The following is a 19503-nucleotide window of genomic DNA, read 5'->3' on the forward strand; positions in this document are numbered from 1 at the left end:
AACAAAGGTCTGTCTAGTCAAAGCTGTATTTTCCAGTAGTAATGTATGGATGTGAGAATTGGAATATAAAGCTGAGCGCCAAAGAATTGATGCTTTTGAACTGTGGTGTTGGAGAAGACTCTTGAGGGTCCCTTGGACAGCAAGGAGATCCAACCAATCCATCCTAAAGGAGATCAGTCCTGAGTGTTCATTGGAAGGACTGATGCTGAAACTCCTATACTTCAGCCACCTGATGCAAAGACCTGACTCATTTGAAAAGACCTTGATGCTGGGAAAGATTGAAAGTAGGAGGAGAAGGGGACGACAGAGGATAAGATGGCTGGATGGCATCACCGACTCCATGGACATGAGTCTGAGTAAACTCTGGAAGTTGGTAATGGACAGGAAGGCCTGGCATGCTACCGTCCATAGGGTTGCAAAGAGTCGGACACAACTGAGCAACTGAAGTGAACTGAACTGAGAAAGATCTAGAACAAGCTTTGGCCATTAGCCACCAGAGAATTTACCTGGAGTGGTTAAGGACATAGATGCTGATGCCAGATACCATGGGTCCAAATCCCAGCTCCACCACTTAAACCATGAGGGGCTTGGGACAAGTTACCTAAACTCGTCTATAAACAGTCATGACAAAAGTGTCCCTCAGGACTGTTGGGAGCATGGAAGTGAAAGTACGTCAGTCCGTCGTGTCCAACTCTTAGCGACCCCTTGGACTGCAGCCCCCCAGGCTCCTCTGTCCATGAGAGTCTCCAGGCAAGAATACTGGAGTGAGTTGCCCTTCCCTTCTCCAGGGGATCGTCTCAACCCAAGGACTGAACCCAAGGTCTCCCACTTTGCAGGGAGATTCTTTACCATCTCAGGCACCAGGGAAGCCCTAGCGCTGTTGGGAATGTATATTCAGTTGATTCAGCAAAGGCACTGAAAACAGTACCTGACTGCAGGAAGCACTGGGGCAGCTTCAGCCATTGTGGGCCATTCCTATACAATCTGCCAGAGTGTCCTTTGGTCTCTGGACCAATAGGGGAAGCCACGTGCATGGGGCACTTGGGCATTCAGAGGGCACAGGGCCAGACGGCTACAGGGAATGGGGGTGGGGTGGAGGCAGAGTTGGTGCAGGCTCCCTCCTGGCCTCCAGGTCTGCTGTGACCCCTGAGCTCTTCTGAGAAACAACATCTTGGGTTGCCTCCTTGCCCCCCCATTCCCCAAAAGCAGCCAGGCTGAGCTAGACATAGCCTCTTTTTAATGGAAGTCATGAGTGCTTTGGCATAGGAGACCGGCTTGGACAGGAAGGTGTGGCCAGTGCAGCAGGTCAGGATGCTACCCTGGCCCTCTGCTGTGGTCCTAAGGGAGAATGGGTGTGCCGGCTGGGGCTCAGAAGATGTCAGGGACGATATAGTCGGTGTGGACGCCGTCAATCAGCCCATCCCCATTGTTGTGGATGAACCAGCAGGTCACCTCAGCCCCATGGCGGGGGTCCTTCCTGTAGTCTTTTTGCAAGCCCCTGAGGAGAAACATGCCAGCTGGGGTCACCTTTTGGATCCAGCAGGGCTGTGCCTCCCCAGGAAGCCCACCCGACCCATGTGACACCTGGAAGAAGACCTGGGCCAATGGCAGAGAAGGCCAAGGGCAGAGACGCTGGGGGAAAAGCCCACCCACCTGGTGACCGTCAGGCGGCGGTTCTTCACCACCATTGTGGCGTCTGTCTTTGTGGGGTCAGAGCCTGGGTGGAGGTCGGACACTTTATAATCGAAGGGGTGGAAGAATTGTCCTGGAAAGGCATACAGGAGACCGTGGTTACCAGCAGGGTCCTTGCTGCTTTGTACTCACTAGGTGCTCGCTGGAGATTTAGTTATTGGCACAATTTTTTCCCAAGGGCTTGACTGTTTCTGATAAATTTTAACTCCAAAGCCACCTCTAGTTCACTTACTATAAAGAAGCAGATATGTTGCTTCTATAGGAATTCCAAAGGAATACGGCTGGGGAGAGGGGAGTGAGGGGGTAAGAGAGCAGGGTCTGCAGGAAGACCACAAAGAGAAGCGGTGTGGCCATGACCCATCCCACCCAGGAGGTATCTGGGGGGCCACTGGGCCTTTCTATTTTCTAATTGGACCTCTCCTTACTTGCTCTCAGGCTCACTTAAGCTTTAGTTTCACTGTATTTGATTACAGCCCCTTTGAGGGACAAGCTGTCACCAGGACCTCTTTGGAGCTCTGAGCCTTGGAGGCCACGTTGGAGGTGCACCTATCCTGGTGCCTCGCAAGGCTGACCCACAGTGAGTCCTAACACTCCACCCCCCACAGCTCTGCCAGCCCAGCCAGCCGTACGTACCCAGCAGCCCGTGTGTCCGTGCTGACATCCGGTGACTATCCAGCACATAGAAGCCCAGGAAGTCCTGGTGGACGGCACTCCCCCTCCACACCCGGTGCAGGACGACCTCGAAGGTGCCCCCGTCCTCCACAGACACCACCAGGTTCCTCTTCCTGTTGATGGTCACCAGCACCCTGTGGGGGCGGGTGCCATGAGGGTGGCTGCGGCTTCACTGCACCCCTCCATTCAGCTGCTCTTGTCCTTGGGACCCAGCTCTTATGACCCCCTCTCCTCTGAGATGGTTGAGTATTTCTTGCTCCACACTCCTTCCCACATCTTGCTGCTGTGTATATTGTGTACAGGCCCTGTGCTAAGTGCTCCATTGAAACTGTATCATTCGATTCCCCCTTTGATCCTGTGAGGACCACAGCTCAAAGAGGTTAAGAGGTTGCTCGAGTTCACATAGCTGGTGAGTGACAGAGCCAGGACTTCCTCTCCAGCCTGTCTAGCATGAGTCTGTGTTCTTCGACTCATCATTTGGTCTACTATACTGGACCCTGCCCACCTCTCCCTATAGCTCCGCTGCCCAGCACTGGGCTCTGATGCTTGGCAGTGTTTACAGAATAAATGAGTGAAGGAAAGAACAAACACTAAAGAAGTCATGCTAAGACAGATGCTGAAAGACAAGCCCAGAGAACACAAGTTCAGCAGAGGAAGAGACCAGGATGGGTTCAGGGAAGAGGTGGCCCTTGCGCTGGGCCTGGGACGATGAGTTGCTTGGTGTGGTGGAGACAGGACTGTGGGGCAAGGGTGCCACAGAAGCTCAGGCAGCCAGGCCCGGAGACACGCATCCCGGCACCAAAGGAATTTGGGAGTGAGGGGTCGGGAATGGTTCACAGGGCCCAACATGTGTGCACGGAGGCCTTATGACCTCACTCACTGACAGAGCTCAGGGAAGGAGGGCCCACAGGCTCGGGTGGCGGGGCTGGCTCTGGGGCTTCATGCCTTGGTCCTCACCACACTCACCCCTGCCTCCCTTCCCAGGCCCCTGCCCAAGCTGGTTACTCATTTTGCCGCAGGAAGGCCTGGTCCCTCCAGGAGAACACGGGCCCGCCAGACCCAGGGTTCAGCGTAATGTTCTGAGGAGTCACTTCCAGCTGGAAGTCAGTTGCGGGGTTTGCGATCCCCAGCCTCCCGAAGTATGTGCCCTCGTGCTTCCCAGGGCTCCCGGCCTCGTTGCCGATGAGCTGCCCGTTCACTGAGAAGCCTGAGGTAGGGTGAAGGGTCATCAGGTCGGGGTCCAGCTCTCACCAGAACCCTGCCAGCCAGCCTTTGCTCCTTCCCCCCCTCTTTGGTCACTGAGAGCCTGAGCACCCAAGGAGGTAGGCCTTCAGGACAGGTGCCGGCCACACACAGCACTGCCTGCCTCCCTTCCCACCACCCTCTCTGAGATTTAGAATGCTCAGTTCTGGGCTCTGAAGGAGGTCTCGCCTCCCCAGAACAGGCCTTGGGGCTGCTCCTTCTCCATGATACAGGGCAGGTGCTGTAGGTCAGTTTTGGGGCCTCTCCACAGAGGCCTCCTCTGAACTGGGCAGCCAGCAGCCCCCTCCCCATTGTCACTATCCTAAAACTATCCTTGGCTCATGCTCTGAAATTGTCAGCTAAGAATCTGTTCACCTATTTATCTCCCTTCCCTAAACTCCATAAGAGCAAGGACTCTGTCTGGGTTTCCACTGTGTCCCCAGCCCTGTGGATGTCCTCAACAAACGTGTGCAGATGACCTGAATGGACTGGGAGGATGGGAGAAGCATCCAAGATATGGAGAGGGCATTGTTCCCATCACCGGAGCCTGGGGCGGGTAGGTTGACTCCAAGACCTGGGCAGCCATGCAGGGCCAAGGGAGCGGTATGCAGCAGAGTCACAGGATAATTCACAGGACTTGGTACAAAATGAAAATGAGGGGCCCCTCCTTCAAAAATTAAGAATTGCAGGATGCAACAGCTGAGCATTAAATCAAGCATGGAGCCCTTCCCAGTGCATGGTTCCGTGTACCTGCACAGGTCACATGCCCATGAAGCTGGCCTTGTATAGCGCCCAGGCAGGTGGATGGGGTGTGATGGCTGAGCCCAGCCAGGTGGTGGGTACACTGGATGTGGGGAGTGGAGGCCACAACCACTGTCCTTCCTGGTTGTGGCTGAACGTTGAGGGCAGAGGAGCCCGGGCCCCACCCTCTCTGGCAGAGGGTATGATGTCACCCGTACCTGTGTCAGGATCCTGCACCAGGCTCAGGACCACACCAGGCTCCTCGTTGATGTTGAAGCACAGCGTGTCCTCTTTCTGGGGCACGTGGATGAGGAAGTGTGGGTCAGTATCCACTGAGGGCACAGCATGGAGTCCGTTAGATTGAGCCTTAGGTAGATGGGGCCAGCTGGGGACAAGGGTTCAGCCAGGCAGGAGTGTCCCTCAGACCCTCCCAAGGACTCACCGCCAGTCACTTGGTCTGGCACCTTCTCGATGTTGAGGCTGGAGTGTGTTGGAGCAGGCTGAGAGGCCGCTAGCATGAAGGCTGAGCAGCAAGAGTGAATGGCCTTTAGAAGGGAGGCGGCCAGGCCTTCCCTGGAGCAGGTGGCTCCTTCTCCAGGGCCCCTCCCACCCAGGCAGGCTGGCCCAAGGCCGCGGGTGCACGAGTGGACATGGAGACTTTGATACCTCTCGGGATGTGGGGTTGGAAGTTTGGCCCAGAGCAGTGGCCTGGCTTGGAGAAGAAAATGGCAACCCACTCCAGTATTCTTGTCTGGGAAATCCCATCGACAGAGGAGCCCAGTGGGCTATAGTCCATGGGGTTGCAAGAGTCAGACATGACCGAGCAACTAAACCACCACCACCGTGGCCTGGCCCTGGCTTGGTCTCCTTCATGAGGACCTGGTGGGCTGGTGGCTCCGGGGTGGGGAGGCCAGGCCTGGGTCAGGGGGGTAGTTCTGAGGGCTCCCAGTGAGAGGGAGCAAGGAGCATTGGAGCAGAGAAAGACAGCCTTAGATGGGCAACGCCCTGGGCTTTGCTCAGGACTGAGGGTGGTACCGTGGAGCAGAGGTAAGATGTGCGTTGTCAGGGTGATGGCCACTTACTCTTTCTGGGTCCCACCATCTCTGTAGAGGACAAGGACAGAGGACAGTGTCACCCTCCCCACTCCAAGGGCAACTGGGCCCAGAGGTCAGTCAGGCCTGGGCAGCCTTCCTCCTGGGGGTCCCAGCCCTCCTCCTGTGGGACTCAGCCCCCTCCTAGGGGTCCCAGCGCTCCTCCTGGGGGTCCCAGCCCTCCTCCTGGGGGTCCCAGCCCTCCTCCTGTGGGACTCAGCCCCCTCTTAGGGGTCCCAGCCCTCTTCCTTTGGGACTCAGCCCCCTCCTAGGGGTCCCAGTCCTCCTCCTGGGGGTCCCAGCTCTCCTCCTGGGGGTCCCAGTCCTCCTTGCAGATGGATGCTCACACTAAGGGCCCCAAAGGAGGCCCAGGAGTGGAGGGGTTCAGGCTGTGTGAGGGGCCCCCAAACACTCAGGTGGCAACAGTTTGGTTGCAACAAAGTGGGGAAGGGCATCTCAGGGAAGGAAGAGACCAAGAAAGGCTGGAGCTGGGCAGGTGTGGGGTGGGGAACTGTGTGTCTGGTGGCCAGAATGGCGCCACTTGCCCAGCCACCCAGAGCCCCTTGCAAAAGTCAACATGATTTAAAAACTCACCCAAGGGCAGAGAATCTAGAAAGGAGAGAAAGGAAAGAGAATTAACGCCCTGGAGGCTTTTGGTTCTCAGAAGCCTCCCCATGCCCACAGTCTCCCCTCAGCCAGCCCATACCATCCAGGGGCTTATCAATGATGGGCTCCAGGCCGTCCTGGTCTGCCATGCCCCTGACGGTCATGGAGGTCAGTGGGGTCACGAACTGATAGGCCAGCGACATCTGCAGGGCCTTGGCTGACACGTTGGCTTTCTCCTTGCCCTCCAGCTTCATCCTGCGAGACAGACACCGGCTCCAGGCCCGCAGCTTGGACGGCAGTAAACTTGCATTCCCTTGTCCTTTCCTGCCATTGTTCACTTGTTCAGCAGGCATGTAAGAAGCCCCTGCCATGGCCCCACTCAGGGGCTGTCTTCAAGGACCTCATGATTTAATGCCTCTCATAGAGAAATAGGTTTGCCTGGTGACTCAGGGAATACGGGAGACCTGCCTGCAATATGGGAGACCCGGGTTCGATCCCTGGGTTGGGAAGATCCTGTGTTCTTGCCTGGAGAATTCCATGGACAGAGGAGCCTGGTGGGCAATAGTTCATGTGGTTGCAGAGTCGGACATGACTGAGTGACTAACGCTTTCATAGAGAAAACCTGGAGGTTTGGTAGAGCTGGGGGATGTGCCCCAGAATTCAACAGCTATGACATTCTGGCAAATGGTCTAACCTCTCTGAACCCTGGTGTGCTCGGCATGTTGTGAGGATGAACTGAGTGTGTCTGGACATAGCAGCCCCACAGGCAAGGTCAGCATCACCCACAGAGCTAAGTAGGAGCAAACTGCAGGCCGCCCTGTGCCCCCCAGCAGGCCCCGCCTACATAGACTGCCTGGTTGATATTAACTCAGGGAGCAAAGTCAGAGAAGAGTAAATCTGACCTGCTCACATGCTTCAAGACTCAGAACCACCCCCTTCTTAGTTCAAAGACCCAGGGGTTGAGGGGGTACTCTTGGGGGGTTGTGCCCCCATTCCCCTAGGCAGCCAATGGGCTGGTACCGCTTGGCCAGCAGCTCCTGGATGGTCAGATAGGCCCACAGGCGTTCAACATGGTTCTCCAGCATGTGGCCCCGTTCTCGGAGCAGTTTCTTCATCTCTTCCTCGTCCACCAGGCAGGTTGTCATGAATTCTTGCCCTTCCTGAGAGAGGCGAGGGGGAGAGAGGCTGTGAGCCTTTCTCAGCATTCCATCCCCCCGTCTTTCCTAAGCCTGCACTTCTCATCCTTACCCATCCATTCCTTCCATAAAAGTTGCCAAGCACCCTCTATGAGCCAAGCTGACCCAGGCCTTGGGGATCCCAGGGGAGGAGTATCAGGCTCTGCTCTCATGGAGTTAGTCTCTCTGGGGGATGCCAGCAAACAGCCGGCCTGTCCACCATGCAACTGTGTCCACCCAGCCCCGCTCCTCTAGATGCCCATTCAACTTGCCATAGCACGCAAGTGTGCCTTTTCTCCCCAGCCACAATATGTGGGCACCTCTTCCCAGGGGTTTGCCATGCACCAGGCACTGCATAAGCCTACTACATGGATTATTTCATTTACTCCGCACAACTCTCCAGTGCAGTTTTACCCTCATAGTACAGAAAGGCCTAGAGACCTGGACCCATTTGATCAATGTCACCCACCTGGAGCCAAGGTCTAGCTCAGCTTTCCTCACTGAAAACCGCAGTCCTGAACCCTCAGCTACACCACTCGGCTAGACTCCAGGTCTCCAGGACCCCCTAGCGTGCATGTGCACACATCCACTGCACTGTGGTACAAAGCTGAGGGCATAGTAGGTGCTCAGGAAATAGTGTCACTTGAGAAGGAAGACGCTAGCCTCTTACTGCCTCATGCTTTGGGAGGAATGACATGGGGAATAACAGGTGGTCCAGTTGGCTGCAAGGGATGACCACTTATCAAGGCCACTTGAGCCTGCCCTCAGGATGACTGCGTTGGGAGAATGTTCAGCCCTGGGGCGTGTGTGGCATGGTGGGGTGAGGACACTCCTCTGGGGAAAGAGAGGCTGCCAGGGGCACAGGGGTGGGGAGCTTCTGAGTGCCTCTCCACCCTTTGCAGCCCTCTATTTACCGTCTTAGCTCGCATGTCCGCCTTGAAGCTGCTCAGTTTGTGGTCAGCAATGCGCCCCGCCACCATGATTTCCGAGCCTTCGTAGTACTGTTTATGGCGGTGCTGGGTCAGGTCTGAGACGGCTTCCTTGGGGTACAGCAACTCCACATCCCTCAGGAGGGGGTTGGCTACTTGCTCATAGAAACCCTGCAGGAACAGGGGGGTGCAGCCTCAGAGCTGGTGGGTCACCATAGGCATCCAACAGGAAACCCCCTCACAAAGTGGTATGTCAGGATCCCTGCCTTATAGAAGGAATTGCAGGCTCAGGGGTTAAGGAACTGGCTCAAGGTCCCACAGCTAAGTTGAACTCTGTACCAGAGCTTTATCTGCTCTGGGCTGGTGGGTACATGGCTGCCAAGGCTCTGATCCCCATGGCGTGACTTTGAGGGGCTGTGGGGGAGGAGACCTGCAGCTGCTGGGTGGCGTCATGGTCCTCGTAGATTCTCTGGACACGTCCGTTGTTCTCCAGGGACATGACCTCCAGGAAGTTCAAGTCCACATCATGGCCGAAGCCCAAGTTGTAGAGTGGGAACCTGCCCTTGATGGCATCTCGGACATTCTTGAGGATTTGGGTACGATCCGTCACCCCTACAGCCACACAGTCAGGTAGAGATGGGATGCGTGTGGGACATGAGGGCACCTTGGGGCACCCTCTGGGGGCCAAGCCTCCCATCTCAGACCATCTCCAGTCTCCACTAGCCTCTTGAGGCCACGCCTCTTGCTGTCTCCCCTGGGTGATGCAACAGCTGCTAACAGAGCTCCTAGAAGACTGCCCATTTCCATGGATCCATCATGAGCAAGTCTGATTTAAATCCTCCACGGCTCCTCCCATGGCCTGTGAGGGCCTGCTGACCTTTCCACTCTGTTTTACCTGCTTTACACATGCCTGCACTTCCTGCACAGGCCTTGCCAGTGCATAAACCTTGTTTTGTTCAAGCTGCCCCTTCCGCCAGGGATGCCTTCTTGCTTCTCCTCTCCTCCTTCCAGCTGGAGCTCAGGGCTCACTTCCTCCAGGAGGCCTTCTGAGATTCTGCCTGGGTCAGGTGCCCCTTGTCTGTTGTCCTTTGGCTTCCTGGCACCCTGTTCTTTCAGAGCCCTTGACAGAGCATCTGTTCCTGGGTCTGCCTCCCCCAGGGGACCCTGGACTCCTTAAGGGCAAAGATGTCTCTTGTTCTCTTAGTGTCTCTCCTTGGTCCCTACTTCTGTGCTTGGCGAGGTGCTGAAAACACAGTTCATTAAATTCAGCCTAGGAGTCCTGCCCCTCCTTCTGGGCCCTGTGCAGCCCCGTGTCATGCAGAAACTCTCCCAGTTTCCCACCTCAGGACAGAGGAGCACCTTGGACTTTATGGTCTGAACTCTGCTCTTAGACAAGTGCTCAGCTTTACCCTTAGCCTCTCTGCCCCCAGATGGCATCCCCAGTGCCTTCCATAATGAGCAGACCCAACACCTCCCAGGGTATCCCTGATGGCACTTACCCTCTGTGGGCTCGCCATCTGTCAACATGATGAGAATTGAGGCATGGTTGCTGAGTTCTGGGAGGCTTTGCTGAGCTTTGTTCAAGATTTCAATTCCTCTAAGCAGACCTCCATTCAGGTTTGTAGCTGCAAAAAAAGAGAAAGCAGATCAGTGTGTGCCTTCAGTCTGAGGGACAGAGATGGCATCAAGCTGGCCCCAGACCCCTGCCCCTACCCCCGGCCAGGGAGAATTGCTGCACGAAATTCCGAGCTGCCTCCAGGTTGGCAGGAGATGCCTGCACCAGCGAACCCTTCCATGACTGCACTGCAGACCCAAAGAGGACCAGGTCGAAGTAGTCCCCTGGCCGCATGTCCCCCAGGATTTTACGGAGCGCCTCCTTGGTCTGTAAGGATAGGACAGTCAGTGGAGGGACAGGGCCCCAGGATGGTGCCTTTTGTAATCTCCAGATGCCCAATTAAAAGACCCACAGGGTTAGAGGCATGTGGCAGACAAGTGGGAGGGGCAAGAAAGCCACTGGTGACGGGAGAGGAGCCTCCTGCTGAGTGAGCCCTGGGGTGGCTGAGGGCATGGAGAAGGCAAAGGGATCCAGTGGGAAGGGGAAATGACCAGGATTTCAGGGGCCAGGGTTAAGACAGAGGACCCCAGGGGGCTGAGCTTTAGAAGCTTGTCCACCAATGGTTTCACTGTGCCACGGACAGGGCACAGAACATGCGTGTCGGGGGGAGGCTGCTGCCAGCTGCAAGCCATCTCTGGGACCCCTGTAATCGTCCCCACATGCCTAGAACACAGGTCTCATCTTCCAAGCCCTCCCCCACTGGTAAACCTCACGACCCTGTGGGCCCTGTCACTGCTCCTATTTTTGCCATCGAGGAGAAGTGAGTGCACTTGCTCACGGTTGCACAGTGAGAAGTGGCTGATTCCAGAGCCCCTGACCACTGGGATTTCCTGTTAGGTTACCCTGCCTCTGACCAGGGACAGAAGTCCCAAACCCAGTCTCTGGGGGCAAAGCCAGTTCGGGGTGGGCGATGGGGTTGAAGAAGCTCCCGCTGGGCTGTTTAGAGCCACCATTTACCTGCTTCACTTTCTGGCCTTCCATGGAGCTGCTGATGTCAATCACAAAAACCACATTCTTGTTCAGTTTTGTTAGGTTTTGGGGAGCAAAGAAGTGGGCAAAGTAGTTATTGGCGACCTGAAACACAAACGGGTGAGTGAGGCCGCTCTCACAAGGACACCTGTCTGCCCTGTAAGTCTCAGGCTAGAAGTTCAGACTCACCAGGAGGTCGCAGGCATTGTCCCGATTGACATCGTAAGTCACCTTGAAGTCCCCGTTCAGCAAGGTTGTAGAGCACGTGGGGCAGGTTTGCTGCTGGCTCACTGTGGGGCGGAAAAGCACGTGACCCTGGAATAAGCGAGAGTGTGAGGCATTACTGGTTTGCAATGACAACATAAGATGTGTGCATGTGTGTGTGTGTTGTGTATAGCCATAGGAATGAGTCTCATGCGACTCTCACCCTGCTGCTGAGAGTGCACGCCTGTGCAGGGTAGGAGAGAAGGCCTGTTTCTTTGCTCACATGGTTCTGAATCATTGGAATTTTCCACAATAAGTATCACCACTTCAGGTACACAATGAAAAACATAATAGCAGCAGCATATTGGAAATTCCCTGGCAATCCAGTGGTCAGGACTCAGCTTTCATTGCTGGGGGCCCAGGTTCAATCCCTGGTTGGGGAACTTAAATCCCGCAAGCCACAAGGTGTGGCCAAAAATTTAAATAATACCAGGATGAGAGACACTGGGCATCTCATAATGTTCAGTGAAAAAACAACACTGTGCTGGAAACTGGAACCTGCCTGGATAAGACAAGGAGAAGGAAGGGCCCAGAGTGGGAGCTGCAGCCTGGTTGAACTTGGTGCTGGTGCTCAGGGAAATTGGGGATGGTTTGCTGGAAAACTCAGCAGTGGCCACAGGACTGGAAAAGGTCAGTTTTCATTCCAATCCCAAAGAAAGGCAACGCTAAAGAATGCTCAAACTACCGCACAATTGCACTCATCTCACATGCTAGTAAAGTAATGCTCAAAATTCTCCAAGCCAGGCTTCAGCAATACGTGAACCATGTTATGCACCTCCAGATATTCAAGCTAGATTTAGACAAGGCAAAGGAACCAGAGATCAAATTGCCAACATCTGCTGGGTCATCAAAAAAGCAAGAAAGTTTCAGAAAAAAAACATCTATTTCTGCTTTATTGACTATGCCAAAGCCTTTGACTGTGTGGATCACAATAAACTGTGGAAAATTCTGAAGGAGATGGGAATACCAGACCATCTGACCTGCCTCTTGAGAAACCTATATGCAGGTCAGGAAGCAACAGTTAGAACTGGACATGGAACAAAACGCTGGTTCCAGATAAGAAAAGGAGTACGTCCAGGCTGTATATTGTCACCCTGCTTATTTAACTTATATGCAGAGTACATCATGAGAAATGCTGGGCTGTAGGAAGCACAAGCTGGAATCAAGATTGCCGGGAGAAATAACCTCAGATATGCAGATGACACCACCCTAATGGCAGAAAGTGAAGAAGAGCTAAAGAGCCTCTTGATGAAAGTGAAAGAGAAGAGTGAAAATGTTGAGTAAGCTCCAGGAGTTGGTGATGGACAGGGAGGCCTGGCGTACTGTGGTTCATGGGGTCTAAAAGAGATGGACACGACTCAGTGACTGAACTGAACTGAACTGTCCTCAATACATTTCTATACTTCCGTAATTTCCACATTTTATTTAAGGACCCTTTTCTTTTCATGTTTTGTTTGTTGGTTATAAAAGTAAAATATGTTCATTAAAGATATTTGAAAAGAATTATTAGGAAGATAAAGACCATTCCCTTGGTCCCCTACTGAAAGCAAGCATGTTTGCTAGCACTCCACCGTGTCACATTTTGTTTCTAAGGAACCCCGCCAAAACTGTAGGAGACATTTCTTCTAAGTGAACTGTTACAGTCACTACCAAATGTGGGTGGGGAATAAATGGTTTGCTCCTGGCTCTAGTTGAGGGCAAGTTAGGAAGTGGGGCACTAGCTGGGTATCACCCACTCATATGCCACACTCCTCAGGAACCGGGGTAGGAGCAAGCAGGGTGCTCCTGGAATTCCTGTAGATGGGTGGGAAGTGACAAGTGGTAAGTGACTGGGTAGGCCAACATCCTTGGCAAACTTAATCATGTTTCCAAGAACACTGGGGCTTGGAATGCTGAGGTTTACTCGTGTGCCCTATTTACCATGAATGCTTTCCCAGGAGTATGAGGTAAGCAAAGAGGAAAATGAGGCTTAAGCAAGCCAACAACTCACCACAGACCAGGCAGACAGACCCTCCCCAGCCTTAGGCTTTTGAGAATCAGAAGTGGTGAGTTCTCCTCTCTCTCTCCCTTAGGGCAGCCTGCAGCCCCTGCCTGGTTGAGTTAGGCTGAGAAGTCTCTGCCATCTGACGCACCTTTTTCCCTGAGAAGGACTTCTTGATAAGTTGGGCAGCCAGTTTCTTGGGAAGGAAGGAGGCCTCGACATCCAGCTTCCTGATCCCCTGGGGCTCAAAGATGTCCACGTCGATCTGTGGCATTGAAACAATTCCTGCACCAAGGCTCACATTGGGAACCATCATCAAGTCTTAGCCAAGAGCCAGTGTGTATCCTGGCCCCCCACCGTACGCAGCGCCCACCCAGCTCTCAGCGCAGGGCCTGGCATGTCACAGACACTCCAAAAATATTGGCCAAATGAAGGTGTGCATGCCTGTGTCCCTCAACTCAGCCACCACTAACGTGCCAGCCATAATGACAGCCCCTCAGGCTGCCTGGGACTTTCCTATAAAATCCCTGAACATTCACTATCTCTCATGATCTTTGCGGCACTTCTGGGACACACAGAACCCCCATTTAACAGATGAGCAAGCTGAGGTTCAGAAGGAGAAGGCTGGAGGGTTCAGGGAGCCACAGAGAGCCGCTGGAGCCCACCCGGAAGAGTCAGTACCCTACCTGTGTGCCCAGGACTGCACACGGAGAGTGCCGAGCTTACATGTGCAGCCGCAGTGAGGGAAAGGCAAGAGCCTGGCTCCTGAGACCTACGCCTGCCTGTGGTCACCCGCGAGCTACCTCAAAAAGCTGCACCAGCTGCTTGGGCTTGACTTTGATGACAATGTCGTACTGCATGAGCTTCCGCCTCAGCACCTCCTCGTAGGTCAGCCGGAATGTGGCCTTGCTCCGTGGACCGACCATGACGTGGATGGAGAACTCTTCCATAGTTCTCCCTGACGCCCTGGATGTGCCACCAGGGCCAAAACCATACAGACACATGGTAAGTGACGTGCGGTTCCTTGTCACTTAAAACATACTCCTCAGGGTCAATTTCTCTTATTTCTAGTGCTTCTCCCAGCCTTCTTTGACCCTCACCCTGCCTTAGCTGACTGGCCAGAGTCAGGGCCCCCCTTCTCCAGAGGTCTTGTCCAACACACCTGTGCCAGCAGTGGGTTTGACCAGTTTACTCCCATCCCCTCATCCGGGGCTGCCCTCCACCCAAGGCACCTTGCAGCCTTCAGATCCATGCTGGTGGGGGGTGGGTGGCACCAGAGATTGGGCCGGCAGGGCCCAGAGCTCACCTGACAAGTCCTGCATTCTCTCCTGAGATGGCTGCTTTCCGGTATTGCTTCCATGCGGTCACTTTGTCCTTTATGTCTCCGGTGAAGGCATTTTCATCTGCTGTGCTACTGGGAGGAAGAAGCCCTCAGGGCAGTGCCCCTCCCCACCACATAGGGTCTTGAGTGGGGGGCACTCCCAGCTCGGGGGGTGGGGGAGAATGGAGGCAGGGGGCGGCACCGAGGAGGCCCTGACCAGGTGAGCACTAGGGGGAGGGCTTCCCCTGCCGGTCTCCCACTGACCCCAGAGTTGCTCAGGGACACTAGCACGGAGGTGGGCAGCCCTGGCCACAGGGTCCAGCAGTAAGCCTTGGGTGCTGGCCTGTGCTCCTGGGCCCTAGGCTGAAAACATACTGTCAGAGGCTTTGGTTTGCTCTCCATGATGGCAGCCCAGAACAGGCCCTGAAGGGCTTTTCAGTCCCTCAGAGATGGGCCTGGCCTGTGGCCCTTGGAGATGAGGGGAAGCCCTGGCTGTGGGCTGGGCCTGGTGAACCAGGCAAGGCACGCACATGGTGAAGTCGCTGATGAAGGCCGTCTTGGGTATTTCTACGTTGAAGGACACTTCCTTGGCTGTGTCAGCACTGTTGATCACTTGGCTGGTGATGACGTAGTGGGCGAAGCGAGAGGTGACTTTGCAGTTGACTTTCAAACTGCGGATGACCACACCATCGACAGCCTAAAGTGGGATGTGCAGGAGGTGGCCTAGGATGGGGGCCCCCCAGCACCCAGCTCTGACATGGGTGCTATTCTGCATGCCTGAAATGGTGCCATGGGAATTGAGGTGGCTGGAGAGCCCCTGGTTGTGGGAGTCGGGAGTCCCCCTGCCCAGGGGTATGCCCTGAAGCCTGAGGGAAACTGGCTGTAATAATGGCCCCACCACAGACCCCTTTGCTGAGACCCACACTCACTGCGTCCACAGCCATTTGCTTCTGTAAAACAAAACCAGGGCAAGTGTGAATGCAAGCGCTCAGGGGACCAGGGCCTATCTATTAAGGGATGGGAGTGGGATGTAGCCTGTGTCCTCAACACCCCAGCTTCGTCTCCCCAGTGCTGCTAGGGGGTCCTCTCCCTTCAGAGGAAGTCGAGGTGAGTAGGGAGAGCCCCCATCCCTGGGCTCCCTTCTAGGCTCAGCTGCCTGGTTCTGGCCCAGGGGTATACCCACATACCTTGCCACCTTTGGGACTGCGTGTGGGTGAACCCTGAGCGGCCACGGCCTGCAGGGTGAGCAGGGACACCAGGCACACGCAGAGGAGCCCCTGCAGCCCCATCGTGCCACGCTTGATCTCAAGGCTCCTGCTGCCTTGTCACCTCACTCAGACCATGAATCAATACAATGCTGGATAAACACGGATTAAACATTAGACAAGGTCAAGGCAAGTATTACAATTTGAGGGATCAAAAATTGACTGAAAGCTTTCTCTAGAGGGATTCCCAGCTGTGTAAACTCCCAACCAGACTCAGACTGTGCCCGTCGGATAGAACCGCACTCGGCCAGCGTGAATTGTGAATTTTAATCCTGGATCTGCAGCACAGGGGCAATACCAGTGATACGGTGGCAGGTGTCAAGAAGCCACAATTAAAAATGAATTTCTCTTCATTAGATGTTCTTGTCAAAATTCTTTAATCATCAACAAACTTTTCAGACAGTCCTATATTCACCTGGGAGGCAGATATGATGACTTAGAAAGTGTCTGCCCACATCCTTGTTTCTGATGGCACCAACTCTAGCCATTCTGCCAGGGGCCGTCTGGACAGTTCTGAGGATACTGTAATGGGTGACGCACCTTCTAGGACGGTCAGCTTTGGAAAGAAGAGCAGAAGCAAACCTCATCGTTTCTCCTGGGCGGGGATGCAGAGGAACAGGGAAGAGCGGAGACGAAGACGAATGCCGTGCTTTCATGATGAAGGGTGGGCTACGAGCCACCCTTTGCTCTCAGCCCTTTATGGTCTAGTTTTATCCTCAATGTGTCCCTGGGATGTTGGCCCCACAGCAAATGAAAGAGGAGGTATTCAAACCCACATCTGTCAGATGCCAAAGCTGAAGTCTTATCATGCAACGACAGAAATGCCCTCTGTGTTATTAGGAAGCAAGAAGAAGCAGTCAAAGACCCCAGAGAGCCATCCTGTCCCTGCAGTCTCTTGAATTTTATGCACAAACCCTCCCTGCCCCGACAAGCCCCGCAGACTGGGCAGACACGACTCTGGTCAACCCCCTCCACGGCCCTGGTTGGGATGTACTGGCTGCCATGACCCTGATGTGGTGAGGGGGCCCAGAAGCTTCTTTGATCTCTGTTTGCTTGTCCTGGACTTTGTCTTATACAGCAGCTTCTGGGAAAGGGTTTATTGTCCCTTCTCGCCTGTTTTCTGGCCTTTGCGGGAGGTGAGATGGATCAACATGAAACTGCACACTGGGGGTTGTGTTGATTTCCTGCACAAATATCGACCATGCCCTGTGTTGGGCTGGGTACAGTGTCAGCACCAGGACACTACAACGATGAGACTCAAGTGCCTCACTGTGTTCAGTAAGGTGAAGTGGAAAGTGTTAGTCGCTCAGCCTGTCCAACTCTTGGTGGCCCCATGGACTGTAGCCCACCAGGCTTCTCTGTCCATGGGATTCTCTAGGCAAGAATACTGGAGTGGGTATCCATTCCCTTCTCCAGGATATCTTCCCAACCCAGGGACTGAACCCGGGTCTCCTGCATTACAGGCAGATTGATACCCACAAATCCTCTGAGTTCTCTTTCTTGCCACTTTCAAGGGCTGTGGGTAAGTTCCTCTTGGTTCTGAGCTCCACTCTCTGTGTCAAGCTCCTAATTGAATTGGCTTTCCAGTCTGGGGCAGGTCAACTTGAACTAGCACATGGTTCCACCCAGAACCCAAGCCTCTAGCTATCAGTTTTATCCACTGTTCTTCATTTGATTGCAATCCCAGTCCACATTTCTTGGGGTCAGCTGGTTCAGTCCTTTCCCTGCTCCCCAGTTCTACACTGGGAATTGCTGGCACGTCACACAAGGCCTTCACTTGGCTAGTTACTGTTAGTTTCTTATTAGTGTGCACATGAGGTCTAGACTGTAGCCACTAGGAATCTCGGTAGCCAAAGCCACAAAACTGGTGGAGCACTTAAAACCTGTTAGAGAACACCCACCTAACTCTAGTGCTTAATTACTTCAGTTGTGTCCAACTCTGCAACTCCATGGACTGTGGCCTGTCAGCCTCTTCTGTCCATGGGAGCATCCAGGTAAGAATACTGGAGCGGGTGCAATTTCCCCAGGGGATCCTTCTGACCCAGGGATCAAACCTCTGTCTACTGGGTCTCCTGCATTGGCAAGCAAATTCTTTACCACTGAGAAGCCCCAGAGAGACCCCAGGACAGCCCTCTAAGGTATTAATTTGGCTCTCAGTCAGTCAGTTCAGTCGCTCAGTCATGTCTAACTCTTTGTGACCCCATGGACTGCAGCATGCCAGGCTTCCCTGTCCATCACCAACTCCTGGAGCGTACTCAAACTCATGTCCATTGAGTCAGTGACACCATTCAACCATCTCATCCTCTGATGTCCCCTTCTTTTCCTCCCTTCAATCTTTCCCAGCATCAGGGTCTTTTCATATGAGTCAGTTCTTCCCAGCAGGTGGCCAAAGTATTGGAGTTTCAGCTTCAGCATCAGTCCTTCCAATGAATATTCAGGACTGATCTCCTTTAGGATTGACTGGTTGGATCTCCTTGCAGTCCAAGGGACTCTCAAGAATCTTCTCCATCACCACAGTACAAAAGCATCAATTCTTCAGTGTTCAGCTTTCTTTATAGTACAACTCTCACATCCATACATGACTACTGAAAAAAACATAACTTTGACTAGACGGACCTTTGTTGGCAAAGTAATGTCTGTGCTTTTTAATATGCTGTCTAAGTTGGTCATAACTTTTCTGCCGGGGTCCAGCCCCGGTGGATCCAGGGAATTCGAAGGTGGGGACGGTGTCGGCGTCCTTGGAAAAATACATATTTAATTACAGATATATAGAGAGATTAGAAACGGATAGTGTAGTAGGAAAATTAGTGGCGAAAAAGAGGCTGAATAACTTGGTTTGCGTGGAATAGCATCTATGCTCCAGATGGGAATTCAGCCAGAGAAACGGGGAGCAAGAAAGAAATGACATGGGGGAATCAGTCTTTCTGGAAACTGATCCAATTTCTTTATTTTGGGGTTTGCTTATATACCTTTTGTTACATATAGGGATGAATACAGAGTCACGCGGGGGTCAGCAGTCCTGACCTTTATCAAAATCAGGTGCTTCACATAAATGTATAAAAAAAAGGTCTTAGGGATATTACGTCATCTTCTGGCCATGAGACCTGCTAACATTTTATGATCCTTTCTTTCTGATAACCAAAAAATTTATTTTTCCAAGGGTGTTTTTTCTTAAACCAGGCACCACCCTCCAAATAAAGTTGCATTCCTTTAGGGTGAGGGTGTAGTGAGTTACAATCAAGAAAGGAATTTCTTTAACCCAAGGTTAACATGATTAATCTTAAAGGTTAATACTTATTTCTCCTGTATGCTTAAAGGTTAATGCTTATTTCTCCTATATGCTAGTTATATTCATTATAAGGGCAGGGAATATGGAGATTTAGCAGCAAACATCAGCCCAACAAATGAAAATCCTTTCACCAATGTTCCCCTTAAGATCTATTTAGTCTTAAGACAGTGATAAAGTTACATTTTTACATAGCAAGGACACAGTGATTTATAACAAAGTACAGTGATCTATTACAAAAGAGAAAATTCATTAACTCAAAAAGTCTAGTATTGCTAACCTTAAAAACTACTATATTTCCTTTTCTATATTCCAAATACATTGATTAATATATTCCCAGGTGCCTAAGGATATGGAGGCCTGGCGGCAATCATTGACTCAACAATGAGAAAAGCCCTATGCTAATTAAGACTCTCAAAATACTCCAAAACTCTCTGTGCTATTTATGGTTGAGAGGTAGTAAACCATCATGTGTAGTGGCAGGAGTATGGATAATCCTGTCACACAAGCTAGTTTGCCAGCAGAGAGGTTTGACCTGAGACATCCTTGTCACACCCAGGGCAGGGAATTAGCAGCAATTATTGGCACAACAAATGAAAAACCCTTCACCAATATAATTCCTAACCAACCCACTATACTAATAATTCCCAACTC

The 19503-nt window shown here is 53.0% G+C and overlaps 2 protein-coding genes across 10 annotated transcripts in view; one reads left to right on the forward strand and one right to left on the reverse strand.

Annotated features, from left to right (window-relative positions):
* Positions 1-19503, forward strand: part of NEK4 (NIMA related kinase 4) — a 64359-nt gene that overhangs the window by 7739 nt on the left and 37117 nt on the right. For 6 of the 8 annotated variants that reach the window (XM_060402489.1, XM_060402492.1, XM_060402490.1 and 3 more), the window contains 2 exons: positions 2166-2269; positions 13069-13982. In XM_060402489.1, the coding sequence (XP_060258472.1) occupies positions 13902-13982 (81 nt within the window). In that variant the 5' untranslated portion in view covers positions 2166-2269; positions 13069-13901. The remainder of the gene's footprint in view (positions 1-2165; positions 2270-13068; positions 13983-19503) is intronic. The other 2 variants (XM_060402491.1, XM_060402488.1) reach the window with 1 other exon arrangement.
* Positions 1221-15605, reverse strand: ITIH1 (inter-alpha-trypsin inhibitor heavy chain 1). 2 transcript variants are annotated; one of them, XM_004018393.5, is made up of 22 exons: positions 15486-15605; positions 15228-15248; positions 14829-14995; positions 14284-14388; positions 13781-13943; positions 13129-13242; positions 10922-11047; positions 10721-10837; positions 9862-10030; positions 9648-9773; positions 8579-8760; positions 8134-8319; positions 7065-7204; positions 6145-6299; positions 6033-6047; positions 5430-5450; positions 4790-4870; positions 4566-4679; positions 3370-3571; positions 2326-2498; positions 1654-1765; positions 1221-1498 (listed from the first exon to the last, which is right to left on the reverse strand). In XM_004018393.5, exons 1-22 carry the CDS (start codon positions 15585-15587, stop codon positions 1369-1371), a joined length of 2721 nt encoding a protein of 906 aa, XP_004018442.2. In that variant the 5' UTR covers positions 15588-15605; the 3' UTR covers positions 1221-1368. The 2 variants fall into 2 exon arrangements, with proteins under 2 accessions (XP_004018442.2, XP_042092025.1); XM_042236091.1 differs by having other exon boundaries at positions 14284-14391.

Source organism: Ovis aries, chromosome 19 (genome assembly GCF_016772045.2).
Source record: "Ovis aries strain OAR_USU_Benz2616 breed Rambouillet chromosome 19, ARS-UI_Ramb_v3.0, whole genome shotgun sequence".
Lineage (NCBI taxonomy): Eukaryota > Metazoa > Chordata > Mammalia > Artiodactyla > Bovidae > Ovis > Ovis aries.

Excerpts from the sequence above, each read along its gene's own strand:
- ITIH1 (XM_042236091.1), bottom strand. The coding sequence starts at position 15,587 with ATGGGGCTGCAGGGGCTCCTCTGCGTGTGCCTGGTGTCCCTGCTCACC. Across the intron at positions 11,048-13,128 it reads AGTCCTTCTCAGGGAAAAAG|GGTCACGTGCTTTTCCGCCC; the intron begins GTGCGTCAGATG and ends CGCTTATTCCAG. Across the intron at positions 10,838-10,921 it reads ACAATGCCTGCGACCTCCTG|GTCGCCAATAACTACTTTGC; the intron begins GTGAGTCTGAAC and ends TTTGTGTTTCAG.